Source organism: Ruditapes philippinarum, unplaced genomic scaffold (genome assembly GCF_026571515.1).
Source record: "Ruditapes philippinarum isolate M1 unplaced genomic scaffold, ASM2657151v2 ctg629_1_1_1_1, whole genome shotgun sequence".
In the NCBI taxonomy this organism is placed as follows: Eukaryota; Metazoa; Mollusca; class Bivalvia; order Venerida; family Veneridae; genus Ruditapes; species Ruditapes philippinarum.
This window is the reverse complement of record NW_026858135.1, coordinates 684,030-701,533: the sequence shown is the minus strand read 5'-3', so window position 1 is coordinate 701,533 and position 17,504 is coordinate 684,030. Positions and strand designations below refer to the sequence as shown.

General features: G+C 31.7%; 2 protein-coding genes across 4 annotated transcripts in view; both read right to left on the bottom strand.

The window, feature by feature from the left end:
- The window catches only part of LOC132752228 (perlucin-like protein), a 48,511-nt gene extending 37,713 nt beyond the window's left edge, over positions 1–10,798 (bottom strand). Inside the window, exons 1-4 of one of the 2 annotated variants that reach the window (XM_060742541.1) lie at positions 10,471–10,794; positions 10,162–10,253; positions 9,713–9,815; positions 7,812–8,791 (exon numbers count right to left, since the gene is read on the bottom strand). In XM_060742541.1, the coding sequence (XP_060598524.1) occupies positions 8,700–8,791; positions 9,713–9,815; positions 10,162–10,253; positions 10,471–10,708 (525 nt within the window). In that variant the 5' untranslated portion in view covers positions 10,709–10,794 and the 3' untranslated portion in view covers positions 7,812–8,699. Of the gene's footprint in view, positions 1–7,811; positions 8,792–9,712; positions 9,816–10,161; positions 10,254–10,470 lie in introns of those variants that run through there. The other variant, XM_060742540.1, reaches the window with a different exon arrangement.
- A 3,652-nt stretch (positions 10,799–14,450) lies between these two features.
- Positions 14,451–17,262, bottom strand: LOC132752251 (perlucin-like protein). 2 transcript variants are annotated; one of them, XM_060742568.1, is made up of 4 exons: positions 16,902–17,262; positions 16,309–16,421; positions 15,065–15,155; positions 14,451–14,941 (listed from the first exon to the last, which is right to left on the bottom strand). In XM_060742568.1, the coding sequence occupies exons 1-4, from the start codon at positions 17,077–17,079 to the stop codon at positions 14,706–14,708; spliced, it is 618 nt and encodes a 205-aa protein (XP_060598551.1). In that variant the 5' UTR covers positions 17,080–17,262; the 3' UTR covers positions 14,451–14,705. The 2 variants fall into 2 exon arrangements, with proteins under 2 accessions (XP_060598551.1, XP_060598550.1); XM_060742567.1 differs by having other exon boundaries at positions 16,896–17,252.
- Positions 17,263–17,504: the final 242 nt, after the last annotated feature.

Below are 17,504 nucleotides of genomic sequence, written 5' to 3'. Positions count from 1 at the left end.
CGAATGTTTCTGTAAATTTGAATCATTCAGCCACAGTTAAACAGCTGAATCCTTGTACATATTAACACACCAATCCTGATTTTAACTGGTTTTATATACTTTATGCTAAAACATATAACTCTGAACATATAAATGATTGACTGCTACTTTCATTGATGCTCACATTGAACATAAGTTCATGTCAAAGGGTGAGAAAAATCTGCACCCTGACAGGGACTCGAACCTAGGACGCTCGGAATACTATTCTTCTGCTCTCTCGACTGAACTATTAGGCCGCTTACATATATTTTCCCATTAATAGTAAACAGAAAGAAAGAAAGAATGAAATCTTTAATTGAGTAAAATTACAAATGAATTCTGGAAGATAACCCTCAGAATTTCAATAAGTTTCTCTCCTAATGTTGCGTTTTTGTTCTATGTAAAAAAAGTAATTGAAGATTATCACCTCTATTGACATTAGATATAGAAGATTTCATTTCAACAGCGTACCATTTACCGGGGTTTATTAATTCCAAATTAAGTTTATTATACCATTGAAATTTAAATTGATGAACATGATCGTTAGTAATATACCTTGGCCTTATTTGTTATTATCAATAGATAAATAGAATATGAAAGTATCTATATGAAGTTACACGGCGTTTTAAAATGCCAAATCGCTTAAATTTGTGAAACACATATATTCACCTAGCATAGTTTTATTTGTAAAAAGGAGATGTCAGGTAGTAATTTACCCAAACCAAGATCCCATGTATAGATTTTATTAAAAGGAAAGCTTCTCATCAAATATATCGTAAGTATACAATAGTACAGCAATCATTATATTTTACTATTTTAAAAAAATTGTTTTCAGATAATTTTCTTTCCAACAGTAATTTGATTGAACCTGTTTTTTAAAAACATTTTTATTTTATCATATCATCATTATCATCATCAGCAGCAGCAAAGCAATCAACATGCTTCTTTTTACTCTGCACAGTCCTCACCACAGGACAATCATCAATATGAGGAACAACAGTATCACATCTATAATCAATATAATCATCATCGCCACGATGTGTCATCATCATCATCAACAATATATCTTCAATTTTTAAGATGATCATCATTATTATGAGACATAACAGCATAATCATTATTATGAAGAATGACAGCATTTATTTATCAACAGCATCTTCAACATTATTAGTTTTATCATTATCATCAACATCATCATCATTACTATCAGTGTACTTGCTCAGCTTTACTATCAACTTGATATTTGACAATAATTAAGAATTATGAGAAACAGCATCAGGATTTCAGCATCATAAGCAGATCAATTTTAAACATACTTCCCCTAATCATCATAAATATCATCATTATAGGCCATTGTCCTGCAAAATAATCCCTTTGGACAAAGCATTTTTATCCCTCCCCTTTGAACTGGTACTCTTTTGACAACCTTTTGAAGCCGCTTTTCTTGACAAATGCCCTTTCACCCCCTCCATCCTCCCAACCCATTTAAAAGTACCCTATTTACAACCTATGGACCGCACTTTTCCTGAAACCACCCCCATGCTTGAAATGTCATTTTAAAAAGGCGTCCGTCCCGACAGGTATTCTGTGGACAACCTCTTGAAGGCACTTTTCACGGTATACTAGTATATAACTCTAGACATTAGAAATTTCTACCATTAGAAAAACACAACATAGCCAGATGTCGCTATTGTAATCAAAATGTTAAACAAGGTGTTTTTGTGCGTGTGTGTTTTTTTTTCCAACATACCTAAACATTAGATATAATCAAGGAAAATATCGCTTTAAAAATAATCTATATCACAATAAAACAAACACAACAGATGAATTGTTTTAGTGTAACAATAAACTAAAGTATACACACCACACCTGACATTAAGCATCATCATTTAGGTCATTCAAAAATAATGATTTTAAAAGTGCGCATTATGTCAATATTAGAGAATTTTTTTTAACTTTACTCTTTCAAATTTCATCCGATATATCTAAGTTATATTGTTGAAGTTAATGTCTTACAAGTCCGACAGAAGTTTGGCAAATAATAAAAGATATAAAAGTTAATAGAAAATCGAAGCTATTTGATTTATACACGGAGGGGGCGTAGTCCCCGCGTATGTACAGATTACCGAATGTTTTGATGTAATTTTTCTTTTGTATCATACTTGGCAAAAATAAAAACACATTCCCTGTCGTCACAATATGAAACCCCAGAAAAATGTAACCAACTAACCAGCATCTGCCTATGAATTGTGTATCGTTTTCCCTTCCTCTGACGCCACCATAAGTAAACCCCAGGAAAAAAGTCAATTAACCAGCATTTGTATTCCCGATAGAACTAGAGTGCGGGTAATTAATGTATGTACCTGTACTTCAGTTTACGCACTGTGCATGTATTGGTATAAGATTTAACCCTGACACTATGATATGGCCCTATAAAAAAAATTGTTTGTATATATAGCGGCTCGGGTTATATTGCTCATATTCATACTCATAGCCTTTAACCCATTACGCGATATATACGCCTTTTTACGCCTTTTCTTGGTGTCTCAAATGTTGAAAAAATGCATTATTTAGGCCCCAACACTTTTTGTTTGAGAAATGTTGTTTAAAAAAGTGACCAATTTTTCGGCGCGGCCCCTAACCAAAAGATACATCAGGGGGTGGCCAGAAGGGGGATATGCCCCATTCTGTTTGGGGGGTTTAAAGGTGGGCGGAGTTCCCCTCATCGCCAAGAAAATGTTTGACTTGTGAGAGGCTAAAAATGACCCCAGATTGATAATAAGGTAACATGTAACCAACGCTGAAAAGCATTTGACTCTATCTCAATCCATGGAGAAGTTGCAGCACTTTGAAGTCAATTTTGATGGAAAAAATCAACGCAAAATAGTGATTTTTGGCAATTTTGAGATATCCCCTCGTTGCAATGGTAACAGGAAATTTAAGCCTGAGCATGTTGTTGCAAAGGCAATGGTCCATTCAACACTTGTGCCAAGTTTGATTAGTATTGAAGCAGTTTTTCTAGTTTTGTAGCAATTTGAACTTGTAACGGGAGACTTTTAGATGAAAACAGCCATTTTTCACAAAATGCTCATGAATTAATGGGTTAAGTAAACTAGTAAAGTAATGATATTTTAATCGAGAAATAGGCCATAAAGAACAAAATGCAACAATTATATTTTAATTAACAGGCGTAATTTACAGTCTACGGTGTATGGTCATTGAATATGAATCTCAATCTTTTTTTAGACTGGGAAAATCCAATTTAGCCAGTAAATATGATACTACACCAAGTGAATATGATTTTATAAAAAGTTCTGTTGACTACTGTTTGGACCGATGAGATTGTAGCTATATTTAGATCATATAATAAGATTTCTTAATAAACTTACAGCAGCCGTGTATAAAGATGTCTGACAGGAAATATGGCTCTATAAAAACTTTTTTTTGGAAATATAACCCAAGCCAAAAAATATCTAGGATAAGCGGCGATGTCTAAACGCCGTACCTCCAGGATAGGTGTAAAAGCATTAATACTTGGTTACTGCTTCGCAATAATGGTCCTAGAAGACATAACGTATTTCGGGCGCTCAGACCTTTAATTACATCTTGGGACGTTATCGCATAATGGCGAGCAGCAACTACGTATTAACCTCTATATAACATAAAGTAAATGTTTTTAATATATTTACTAACTTTAGGACATGAAGGAATATCCCGATCTATCTGCCGACTCAACATTAACGATTTTTAAAGTGGACTGTAAAGTGGGTTTGTCTACAATGGGCACATTTCAAGAAATACTTTAAATATTGATAAACAACAATAGAAACGTATCATTTGGATATTATTACAAAATATTTCTTGAAAAAGAAATGTTTATCGAGTTCTACATGATTTAATATGCCATTTATATGATGAATTACTAAATTAATATTTTATTCCAGAACATTTTATGTTCAACATCCATATATAACCTTTTTATGGTTTGTTAATGCACATGGTTCTTAATACTATCAACATGAATTTTTATCGTAATGCATATTTTCCATCATAGACCCAATCACTTAAATCAAGTTTATTATGCAACTACGCTACATGTTAGGTGAATATAATACTGATCTTTGAAGTATAATGCTTAGCGTACTTATACTGATGTTGGTTCGATCATCAGGATTGTTTCATGTGAGGAGGCTATCCAGCTAGCTCACGAACATCAGATTCTACTCAGGTTCTCGTTCGTGCACAGAAGTGCACCAGAGGTCTTCATTTACCAAACAATAAAGCTGGAAAAAAGCTGGAAAATCACTATAGACCTTATTTTATTGGTGTGACATTTGAAATTCAAAAGACTTATCAGGAATTTACAAGTCCTTGTAAGAATATTTATAAAACTTATTAGGAGAAAAATAATTCTGATTTGATCTTTGTATAAAAGCCTGATCAGAAGTTACAAAGTTCAAATTAGATTTTATTTTATATTCAGGCTTTTTTGCTTACAAAGTCCTTATTAGGATTTTACTTCTTTTAAATGAATTTAGTTTATTATGAGTGAAATGTCCTAACAAGGTGTTAATGGGAGTAACAAAGTTCTAATTCATTTTTTATCTCTCCTATTTAGGAGTATTAAACTCATAAACGGAAGTTCTGTTTAAGATTTTACGAGTTAAACTGCTTTTTTGAGAACATTAAGAATTTGCACTACACGTTTCCGTACCATAACACTTCTGAGAACGTTGTCATTGTTTTAGAGATTTCCGACCATGCAACCATATACATGCATCGAGGACATGTTGTAAGGAAAGTAACCGTGCGACAACATACACGCCCCACAGGATTCCCCTTCTCTCACGAGAAAGGGACAAAGACGTGTCCGCCTTTTTATTAAAGGGCACACTTAAAAATATGTCAATCCCTTATCTATATGGAGGCTTATTTGCACAAATGTGTCTTGAATTGGTTTATATACAAAAACAGAAAAGCAAACTAAGCGGGGGAACAGATTTCGTCCTTTAAGGTTTGCTATCACATTTTAAAAGACGTCATATATAATTTTCTTGAAAGTTTACAATTTTTACTACTTTTTAGTCTATGCATAAAAAAATTATTATATGTTTGTAAAACATGAACGTTTCAAAAACGTTTAATATGCATTAAATATGGGAGATATACTTTCTCAAAGATAGTCAGCCATTAGTACATAGTAGGTTCAGTCTGCAAGGATGTGCACTCTGGTTTACATGTATCTTTATACTGGTAAATTCATTTTGGTTTCAGCTGTGTAAAGGTAAAATTATAAAAATGTGTTTTATCACCAAGGAGCTCAATTTATAACACCGGTTTAGATGACTTCAATTTTAATTAATTGTTTTGTACATCACAGCAATTCCTTTCACTTACATAACGTTAATATTGACGTAATACCAGTTCATTAACATGAAACTATTTATTGCGACATTTAATGGTAGTATTGTGACATTTAATGGTAAAGGAAAATATTGCGATATTTAGCGTCATTATTGCGACATTTATCGGCAAAATATTTCGAGACATTTAGCGGCTATTGCGACATTTAGCGTCGTTTCGACATGTAACGACGCAACAATCATCACTAAACAGTGAAAATATCATCGGTAAAATTACCTCCCCTTAACAGAGGTATTTTAAAAGAAATCAGAATAAATATAATTACACCGTTTTATATAAGATTTAACCATAATAATAAATATCTCTAACGATACCAAGCAATTTACCTCTAATACCAATATCATATAATTTGAAACATAGGGCATTTCTATGGTGGCTGATTTGTGTCATTCGTGTTTTCGCCACGCGACCCCGCGAAGTGAAAATTTTAGAATTAACAAGTTAAAGTTGCTGGGGCGTGCAGCGAAAACACGCTAATTAGTGGGGAACGAAGCGAAATTTTAGAAATAAGATGGCGGGGCGCGGGCGAATTTTAATTAAAAAAGCTTTGCCCCGCGACCCCGCTTATTAGCGTGTTTTCGTCCCGCAACCCCGCAAAGCGAAAAGGTGAGAATTAACAAGTTAAAATGGCGGGGGCGCAGGACGAAAACACGAATGACACAAATCAGCCACCAAACATTCCTGTAATACTATCAAAGGTCTTTTTAAAAAAAACATACAGTACAAACGTTAATTCTTATTTAAGTATTTTTGAACACCAGACAATGAAATAAAGGGGCATCTACATTAGGATTTTCTTTCCGGAAACCAAATTGTGCATGAGATAACAAGCTTTTTATACACAACTCTCAGGAAAAACACTGTCTCATATACAATTAGAGGTGTCGCAAATATAAATACCTAATCATTCAATGAAGTTTTTATTTCAAAGACAATCATTCCCAGGAGATTTATTCCTTTTCAATGTTTTAACAGCAGATGCAATAGTAAAATATCTACCCAATATTTCATCTCCATGATCAATATTATTCTAATCATACATTGATTCTAAATCTTCAGATTCATCGTTTGTTGACTGAAAAATGTCGTTTCCAAAAGACTGAAATTATTCAAAAAATTCTCCAACAGAAATATTATTCTTCATTCTATTGTTTGTTATGTTTAACATATTTCTAAAATTATCGTTTATCTAAAAAATGTAACCTTTCAATTTTACGCCCCTTAAAGCAATAAAGCCACTTTAATCTAACAATATGTTTATAATTACTTTTTTACTTTTAACAACGAAGTTCATTCCTTAAAGTTGACATATTAACAAGCTTTTCAAGATAGATATACTCCCATATTTTCATAGCATTCCCACAAACGTTATATCATTAGAAGCGAAATTCATTTTGGAATTAATAATGGTGTACAATTTCAGTTAGTATGTCCTTTATATGGTCATTTAAGAACTTTGTATATTAATAAAAATACTATGATATGTCATATATGAATACATTTAATGCTCTTATGTTACCCGTTCATTTATACTGTGAACTGTACGTGTTTGCATGGGCTTGTGACATAGCAAAGAATAATATGATTGTTGAATGAATATGATATGATTATTTGAAATTTTGAAATATGTTGTGTCATCCCCTAGTCAGTTCTTCAGTTAGAACTGAATGATATTCAATTATTAGTAAGAAAAGATACAATGCCTTACAGATGCTTACAGATGAAGTAAACACTATTTCGAAAGTGAGTACTGATGTTTAACCATGTACATTCCTTTTTTCTTCTTCTCTTCTTTGTTTAGTTAATCAAAATATAAAGGAGGGGTAATATCGAAGGCATCTGTTATTAGTTTTTTTAATTATTTACAAACATCATCTCTATATTTTTTATCAGATTTGTTCAGAGTATTATTTTTGAAAAGTTAGATTGCTTTCATCAAATCATTGCCGCTTAGGAGAAATCGCTGTAAGTTTTAAGTGTTCTTCCAAACTTGCGGTCATTTTCATGTACACCGATGTTTTACTTTTCTTTCTTTTCTAAAAGTCCAATTTTGTCGTTCTCCGTGTTTTCGCGAAAGTTCGACATGGCGTTTAATCAGTTACCCTAAAACTCCGTCTTTGGAAAGCAAAACTATCAAGAAATATTCCAACTTCAATGACTTTAATTTTTTGTTTTCAATTGTTATTTCATATAGGTCAAAACATTTTCAGGCTACGCACGACAAAAGTTAAAAATTGCTAATTTTAATTAACAAAGGGCTATAACTCTATAGGAAAAGAATAACTTTACAAGCAAAACCCCAGATGCACAACAATATATGCTGACTAATAATTCTGTCGAATTATTGTCTCTAGGTCAAATAGTTAGTGCTTTGCACGACACAAGTTAAAAAATTGCAAATTTTACTTAGTTAAGGGCAATAACTCCACAAAGACTGCATCCACAAGCAAATCCTCACGTCCACAACTATACATTCTTACTAACATTTCTGTAAATTTTCATGACTCAATGTGAAATACTTTTTGTGCTACACGCGACACAAGTTGAAAATTTATACTATGTCAATGGCAATAGCTTTGACAAAACTAGATTAATCCGCATGCCAAACCCCACGTGCCTAACTTTACATTCTGATCATCATTCCTGTCGAGTTTGGTGAATCTAGCTCAACCACTTTAAGAGGTACATGCAACAGAACATGAGAACAGACGGATGGAAATATAGTGATATGTCTTCCAACGGTATAATTTCGTTGACCATTAGTATTTCCACGCTGCCATTATTTGGATACATGATGTGAAGATAAGATAATTACATATAATTTACTAATATGTATCTCTTTAAAAAAATAGGATAAACAAGATCAACAAGGAAGGGCGAAGTTTAATGAACGCAACCCCCAAGCGACCCAGCAACAGGGACAAGCGGCAATGAGACCCGGAGGACCAGTCAATATTTGGAAATCAGAAACAAAACCACACTGCTCATATATTTCGGAAAAAATATATTGCTTTATTCAGCTAATGGTAAATATGTTTAATATAATTATAGAAACGTTATATCTTCATTAAGCAGTAAATGATTGATAGAAGTTACAAAAGTCATTGAATAGGCTCAATTTTGTTTGGACATTTCACATGCTACGAAAGCGGTCCTTGTGCTGCAATTTATGTCAACCCATTTGTACTTTCCATGAGACTGAAAAGCAGCACAGTCTTGGCCCGTTGGGTCATTCGAAATGTTCTGTGGCTCCCCACTCAACCAGTCGAAGAAGGGAACAATTTTGTCCCTGTTGTCTTCCATACTCCTTCTTTCGCTGCATCAGTCATACCAATCCAAACCATATAATCTAAAATATAGGAAATTCACAAACTTCATATAAATCATATAAAATGTTAGATATCAAAATACAATCAAATACTTTCCAAAACGTACTGTGCCTTTCAAAATGAATGCCATTTTTTAAAAACTCAAATGTATGACAATCCTTAAACTGAAGGGGGGAATGAAAATTCTGGAAACAAAGTGATCCCTCGGAAGCATTAATCACAACAAAATAACATAAGAATTGCAGACTCGGTTTGATTGAGTCTGTACATGAGGGATAATGAATAAGTGCAACATCCCTCACGCCCCCTAGCACCGGCTTGACCGGTACTCAATTCTCAACACTTTATAGTGTTGGCATCAATGATCCCGAAGGACCAGAAAATATAACAACACTGATAACAATGAATTATCAAGTAAGCATTAAAGCATATAAGTTTCAGATACACTTTTTCATGCTATAAAAATTAAGGTAGTTTAGAATATTATAATTTAAACATCGAACTGATTATCAGTAAATAAATAAAAATTTGAGCTGGATATAAGTTATCATAGAAAACTACTATAAGGCTTTTGCTGGATGTTTTTATAACACAAACACTGAATATGTCTTATAATATATTCATTTGAGGATTGGCCGTTCTTTGAAACGCACAAAACAAACCCTTAAACTATCTGTTTCTGGATAAAATATATTATTTTATTGCTGAGCGTGAACAACAACTTATAAAAACAAACCCTTAAACGCTTTTTTTTGTTATATAAATTGTTGTTCACGCTCAGCAATAAAGTAATATACTTTATCAAGAAACAAATAGTTTAAGGGTTTGTTTTGTGCGTTTCGAAGAACGACCAATCCTCAAAACTGTTCATCTTAAATAAGGAGAAGGTTTATACATCATTACATGTATAAAGAGATTGAGAATTTACAATTTTGTTTTACCTTTCTTATCTTTATAAATTTCCGGTATTATACTCTGCAGATATGCATTCTTTTCTCTTGTTTCTAAATGTACCAGATGAGCGTTATGTCCTTTACAGAAACTCTGTAAAAAGATATAAAGAGAATGGTGTTTACTAAGTTAAAACAAGTTTATACATTGAAACATTCATGTTATGTGTCTTTCAAGTGTTTAAGCCACTCAGACATATCATAATATGACATTTATTCATACATATATTCCGTTAATATGCATATATATATATACTATTGAATATGTTAAAATACAGCTTGACTTTCAGTGGGATTTTAAAAAACGTGGACAGCATGCTAGGCACGTTTAGTTATCTACTCATTCGCCAATGTCTGTACAGATAAAAAAACTATTCAACAATGTGCCAAATATTGATGTTATTCGTTAACAAAGTTAATAAATATGATAAAATGACTACCTCTGCCGTAATGAAATTGACAGGAATGGAATCAAAAAAGAAGCAGGAATCGTTATGTGGAATCCATGCATCTGGGCATTTTCTCGTTCTCTCTACAAATCACATTACATTTATGGTCAAAAATTGTTCAAAAGCATGATAATATGTTTTACAAATACAACTAATTTCTATTAATTTGTTATGACATGTTAGTTACTTTAAAATCTCGTAATGGTGTTTAAGATTAAAAGAAACAGCAAAGCACTTTAAAGTTATTTATTTTATATATTAACATTATTAAGATATAATTTAACAGTGTAGTTTTTCTACCTTCGACGGAATTCTGTAATTCTTCAACCCGGTTCTTCAAGTCACCAATCTGTTGGTTGACAGAGACAAGTGACTCTTTTACATCTCCAATCTCACGTTCTAAATTTCCACTTTCACCATCCCATTTTAACTCTGGGCGTGGAGAATCCCCACCAGTACCATATATTATAATATGTCCGTCTGTCATCGAAACAAATTGTAAAAACAACAGAATAATTCCTAAATTCATTGCTCTCATTTTAAGAATAGCAATTATTTGACTGTTATGTGTGGCTCTCACAACTGATCTGTTGTAGTTGTTCTTATAGTTATAAGTTTATCAATTTTCGGCAAATTGTAATAGGTGTTCTTAAAGGTAGTTCAACTTATTAAAGGTAAAACCATATAATTTTTCTTCCCAGTTACCTTGTCAAATGGTTCTATTTTGGTTCTATAAAGACGTAAATGACCAGGAAATAGAATTGTCTCAGTAAATGTTTTATTATTTTATCTAGTATTTATATCTTGCTGCTCTGCTATATATGTCATATTTTAAACATGTTTGCATATTTTGAAATGTAAAAATTATTGGTTCCTTAAATGAAGTATGTTCTGTAAAGATAAGTTCGTAACATTACTTGAATAGAACATAACAGCATGTAGTGTTTAACATTTACAACAATAAATGCATTAGCCATAAAAAATAAATATAACACTTCTATGCAGTTTCAGTGGTGTTGTAACAAATCAAATAAATAGTAATACATGTATATCAATACAGGATTATTCTATAATGAAGCATTAGATTGGTAGGGAGATAAATCAATCTAATACATGTAAATATGTAATTCGAAATAATGAAGAAAAACTAGGGAAAAGAAACAGATATTCTAACAGTTTAGTGTTGAGTAAAGCATCATTTCATTCGTAATAATGTACAGAGGAAATCGTCAGGTCGGGTTCCTTTAAAACCATCACCAGCAGGAAAAAAATAAGTTTTTTGTGATTATCTTCCGCATATATTATGATAAAATAGAGGATATTCTAAATTTAGAATTATGATTGTTGTTTGCGTCCTGTATAGACACGCAAACATCTGAAAATGAATGCTTTATTATCACTGATCATCGTTTAAAGATTAAAGAGAACCTTTTAAGTAACAAAATATTTTATTAAGCGTTTGTGAGGGAGCGTGCGTGCGCGCGCGTGTGTGTATGTGTGGTTTAATAGGATTCAATCCTCCCTTTCAATCACTAAGGTACGGTCCCAGAACATATTATCAGTCATGTCCTGAGATAGTATTTAAGTTGCGAAATGTTGACCTATTAATTTTGAATGCAAGTAATTTTCTGAATGTGATTCAATCCTCCCTTTCAAACACTAAGGTACGGTCCCAGAACATATTACCAGTCATGTCCTGAGATAGTATTTAAGTTGCGAAATGTTGACCTATTAATTTTGAATGCAAGTAATTTTCTGAATGTGACTATATAGGCCAATGTGACCATTATGTTATGCATCATGCTAAAATGTTAATGAAATTGCAAAAATAAAAAAAAAAACAAGTATACATGACCCTTAAAGTTTATATCGGACTTTCAAGATAGATTTTTTATTTTACTTTTCTTTAAGAAACTCAACAATAACAGAAAAAAAGAACGATAATCGAGCTATGTTTTACAACTAAAAAACCCGTTTTAGATATGAAAAAGTAGGAACCATTGTTAACCTGAGCGAAAACAAACAAATATATTTATAAAAATGAAAAGGTAGGAACCATATTTTTCCTGAAAAGAAAAACAACAACGACAAAAACACAACATTTACCTTGAATCTATAGAACTATTAACAATTATACGTGAAAAGATATATATTCATTGTATAGAAATAAATGAAAAAGTCTCCATAAGTAGTGTCAGGCCTACGGGGCCGTATCTCGATCAATTCATGTATGTGATGGTACGTGTACACTGCTTAGATGTTTTTGACCTGTCTTCTACTTACGATAAAGTTCAATACGATTATGTTTGTGTTAACTAGTGCATTAAATGTAAGGACCCTTTTTATCTTTCCTTTATAATAATATTAATACACTACATGATATATTCGTATACAGTCAATTCTATGAGACCCTAGCAGACCACAAATTTTAGTTCATTCGACTTATCATGATTGGTTATATTTTCTTTCGTCATACCCGGTTTCTGTTTAACATTTAACGTTCAGCTTGACATTCGATTTTCAATGTCTAGATGGGATGGGAATCTGGCTAGAAAATCAGCAAGACATTCAAAACAAGTTTCGATGAATCACTGTTTAAACATCAGCTTTTCAGCTAAAGGTAAGCAATTATTAACGAGTACTATATGATCTTAGGTAGCTGTAATATCACTGGTTCAAATAGTAGTGAACGGAATAATATTCACTGGGTGTAGTATAATGAATTTTCCCAATGTAATAAAAAAAGGCTCAAATTCAATGTCCATTCGTTAGACTGTTAATTATACGTGCACTTAAAAATAATTGTTGCGATTTGTTCTTTATGACATTTTTTTCTTTTAAGATATCATTAGTTTTTTTATATGATTTTAAAGATTTCGCTACAATGGTGAGTTTTTATTTAAATTACTTTGGTTACGAGGTCGTTTCAAGTCTGTCTACATCTTGTGTGCATGTGAATGTTTTTTCCGCGCTTCACAACTGACAACAATTTTGTTGTGTTTTTTTTCAGCTTTTTCTGTGACTTAAGTTTTCTAATGACTGGGCATAGTTATACTGCAGACAATCACGTTATACGTATATTCAAATGTATGTGTGCAATATGTTCAGCTGTAATAACCCAAAATTATGAATAACATTACCGTTTATCGATTTCCAATCATTAAACGTCCCAAACAAATAGTATGAAAACTTTATGCCAAGAAATCTCCTTAACAACTCGTTTGATACCTTAAGACTTTCATAGAGGAAACCATAATTCATTTTAAGCTTACGAAATTGACAGCATTAAGTTGATTTAATTTCTGTTAAGTTAACGTTTCTACGGAACAATCGATAAAAATGAACTACTAAATTGCAAAAGATATTTTCTAACACAGTCGTCATCTTAGTTTATAACCCCTCACTTTTTTGTAATATTAAATTCCCAAAGGTCATCGGGAGTAATTCTTACATTTAAAGCAAGTGTATCACGTGACTAAGAAATTTGTACTGTTACAGGGTAACAGTACTTTTTATCAGTATAAAATCTGGTCACGTTTTTTCCTAAAAAAATGGCTACCATTTTGTTTCTACGATTTAATCTCTTTTCTTCGAAGTTCACCACGAAGGGGGATTCTTAGGGAATCACCAGAGTGACAATGACACTCAGAAACTTAAGTTTTTTTCCACCCTTCAGTCTGCTTTTCGAGGCTTCAATACCTTGTTTGAATAGTCCAAAATTAAACATCCGTTTTCAGCGGAAGTTATTGCTTAGGAAAATTACATGTCTGTTTCAAATGGAAGAAGCAGACAATTAAAGCATGCATCAAAGGATTTTTTTTTTAATTTAATCCGTGAAGTGTAACAGTTGTGATAGACAAAGGAAGGTTATCATAGCAAATGGCCATGATCAAAACCATGTGATCAATATTCAGGATAGGATCAGATTTCACTGACCGTAACCGTATAAATGAGCTTGTGTTTTTCTTCTAGATGAAATTATGGAACACAGCTTATTGTATGTTTATGAGTGGTTGATATCATCATTTGCTTTAAGAATTAAAGAAAATTAACTTCTTAGGTACACTTATAACGTGCAAAGTTATTCTTACTCTTGGTTCAATTTGTAACAGTAACATTTTGTTGAATTTTTTTTAATGATTACAGAATTTGTTCTAATAATGATAATAAAATAAATAACAAATATAATGTTATAAAATCCGTGTTTGATTCCATGCTTTTCGGGTTAAAAAGGTAATAAACCTATACTTGTTATATTCATGAATAAGAACAGTTTTAAGTTAGTTTTCTAAATAGTTTATTTTTAAATTAAAACACATATTAAATTTAACATTTTCTTTGTAAATCAATGGGGTTTTTTTCAAATCAGAAGAAAAAGAACAGTCTTACATAAATGATTTAGTCAAAACCTAATTAAATAATTTATATACATTTCCAGTTTTAAAAAATATTCAAACATCTAAGCGTGTTGGTTGTAAGAAAATACATAAATCTAAAGAAGCATCAAATTTTCTTTCTAATACCATTTCATATATCTATTTAAGACTCCTGTTATCTTTCCCACAAAACGCTCGAAATTTCCCTGAACAAGGCACATCGAGCCAACTGTAAGAAGACGGGCCATAAAATATAACACAATCTTCATTTCCGCCGTGATTATTGGGTAGACCGTCTTCCCAGTCTGTAAATGGTACAATTCTTTTTGTACCTGATATTTTCCACAATCCTTCTGTTTCTACATCTGTCATACCAATCCAGTAAGCTGTGTCTTAAATTTATAGTATGTAATAATAAAATGTCATTAGCATAATTCTGTTGTTTCGTTTTAAATTATATCATTTCTTTTAATAATATTTCACAGTAAGAAGGAAAACTTTAATCTTTATCTCAACTTTGAAATGGTTGGCCATGAATGATTTCAGAAATGTATTTTCTTCTTGTGTCTCTAAACGTACTACATGAGCCTCAAATTTGCCACATTCCTTCTGAAATACCACAAATATCAAAATACACGCAAAATTATACATATCATATAACTATATATAAAACTAAACAGCACACACGTTAAAATCATTTTTTGCCTTTTGACATTGAAATATAATCTGAAATAGGGTGCAACTACGTTGTCATTTAGCAAAAAGTTAACCTCTTACTGTAACAATTTAAATGCTAAGATATCCGTGTCAATCATGTTTGCTTTTGTATTTTCGTTTGTTTATTGATACTTAAGCTTGCCATACTATTATCCTGGCAAAACGTTTGGTAAATTTCAAGACAACACAAAGTTGATAAGGCAATCAAGAAATAAAAGACACCAACTTAAAATGGTATTATGTGATTTCTATTATTATATATATTTCTAGACTTGGCTCCTCTATTTTAAAACCCATATCATAAATTGTTTTAAAAAGCAGAATAGTAAATAATGATAAATATTTTGTCTCATTTTTAAAGGTTTGGATTCATATATCCTTCAATATTTATAACGAATATTACAATAATATATGTAAACATCAATTACTAAAATAATTCAATAATGTATATGTCACGGATATACGTGAGTTCTCACTCGGGAGGATAGGGCGTTCAAAGAGGAACCTGTAAATATATTGTTGGCACACAATAAAATAGAAATACGGAGTCAATGAAAAACAACAGCTCTCGCTAAAAGTTCTCATTTCTTGTGCTATTGATAATTCCAAGCGAAATACATACACATATCATTGTAATTCATGTTTACAATGTTTTATAACCTCAAATATACCTGTAAATATATTGTTGGCACACAATAAGATAGAAATACGGAGTCAATGAAAAACAACAGCTCTCGCTAAAAGTTCTCATTTCTTGTGCGCATGCGTAAAGGTTAGCGTGACCGAATTCAAAAATGAAGTGAATGAGGCCCGTCAACTTGTTACAGGTCAAATGAAGTTATTAGTATGAAGTTGAAAAATGATATGAATTATTGAAAAAGAGACGTTAGGGGAATGATATAGAGTATGGGTATGAATTACAGAGCATTCTAGCAAAGACAAAATGACCCTGTGACATATTTCAATTTACTGATTGATATTTGAACCATCCACATATAACCAATACCAAATGTAATACTTAGAGAAAAGTAGTAGCTCAAGGTACCTCAGCTGATTGAAAATCGAGAGTTTTTGTGTCAAACAAATAACACGAGTCTTTAAATGTGACCCAGCCGTCCAAACATTTCATATTTCTTGGCATCTCTAATGTCATGTTTCCTGGAAAATAATTAATAGTATCTCAGTAAAGACAAAAAAAATCAACATTGGTCCCTGTGATTTTGCCTGTAAAAAGTGATTTTGTTGGGTTTTTTTTATATTTATGTACTTCAACATAACTATGTTAAAATATTTTTTTTAAATACTTCATATGATTTTTTGTGTATGCTATTGTATTTATGCCGATCGCCACTTGATTTTAAAACATTGGATTATGATAGAATAACTACTGTCAAATTTAAAACAGTAAAAGAATAAAGGCAGTTTAACAAACATTACACAGACTATATACGTTGTATAAAACATTTGCATTTTTTAAGATCTGACAAGGTCATCAATTACATCAGTTAAATGGTTATATTTATCTTATTACTAAAAAGGAATTTTTGTGAGTCAATAATTATTTTATCAAATATTTCAAGTTTGCTACATGTTAAAATCGTACTTTTCATTTTTAAGAAAATAATATTTTACCTTTACCATCTAAAGCATTCAGTCTAGAAAATAAAGTTGCCAACATCTTCATAACAGCAGCAAATTGTGATCCATTGTCCACGATTGTATCAGTGTTGTCTGAGTCGTACAGTACGAATCTACAGTTTACCATCGTAAACACACAAACTAGCGATACAAATATGAAGCATGTGTTCATTGCCATTGTATACTTTGTTAATTTTAGTCCAAAAAAAACTTTTAAAACTTTGATAAACTGTTAATCGAATGAACTGGGTAACAACTAAGTAAAAAGACGTAATAATATAAACTTATTAACTAAAGTTCGGTTGTTTATATATACAATGTAGATACATAAATCTTCCTTATGAGACTCTGATAACATTTACTCTTTCAAATGGGCGTTTTCAGCTTCAACAATACGATTGTTAAAACAATTAGGTAGTAAATAACATTGGACTTATCAACAATAGTTTTATATTGTTCGTATACAAATATTTCAATGAACAATAAGGGTCGTGACTTCTGTAAAATTCTTTCGTTCCGACAAAATTATCTTGAGATGAAGAATGCTTTTTGAAATAAATTATTGTTCATAAGATATCTGTACAGAAGATCGTTGTCCTCTCA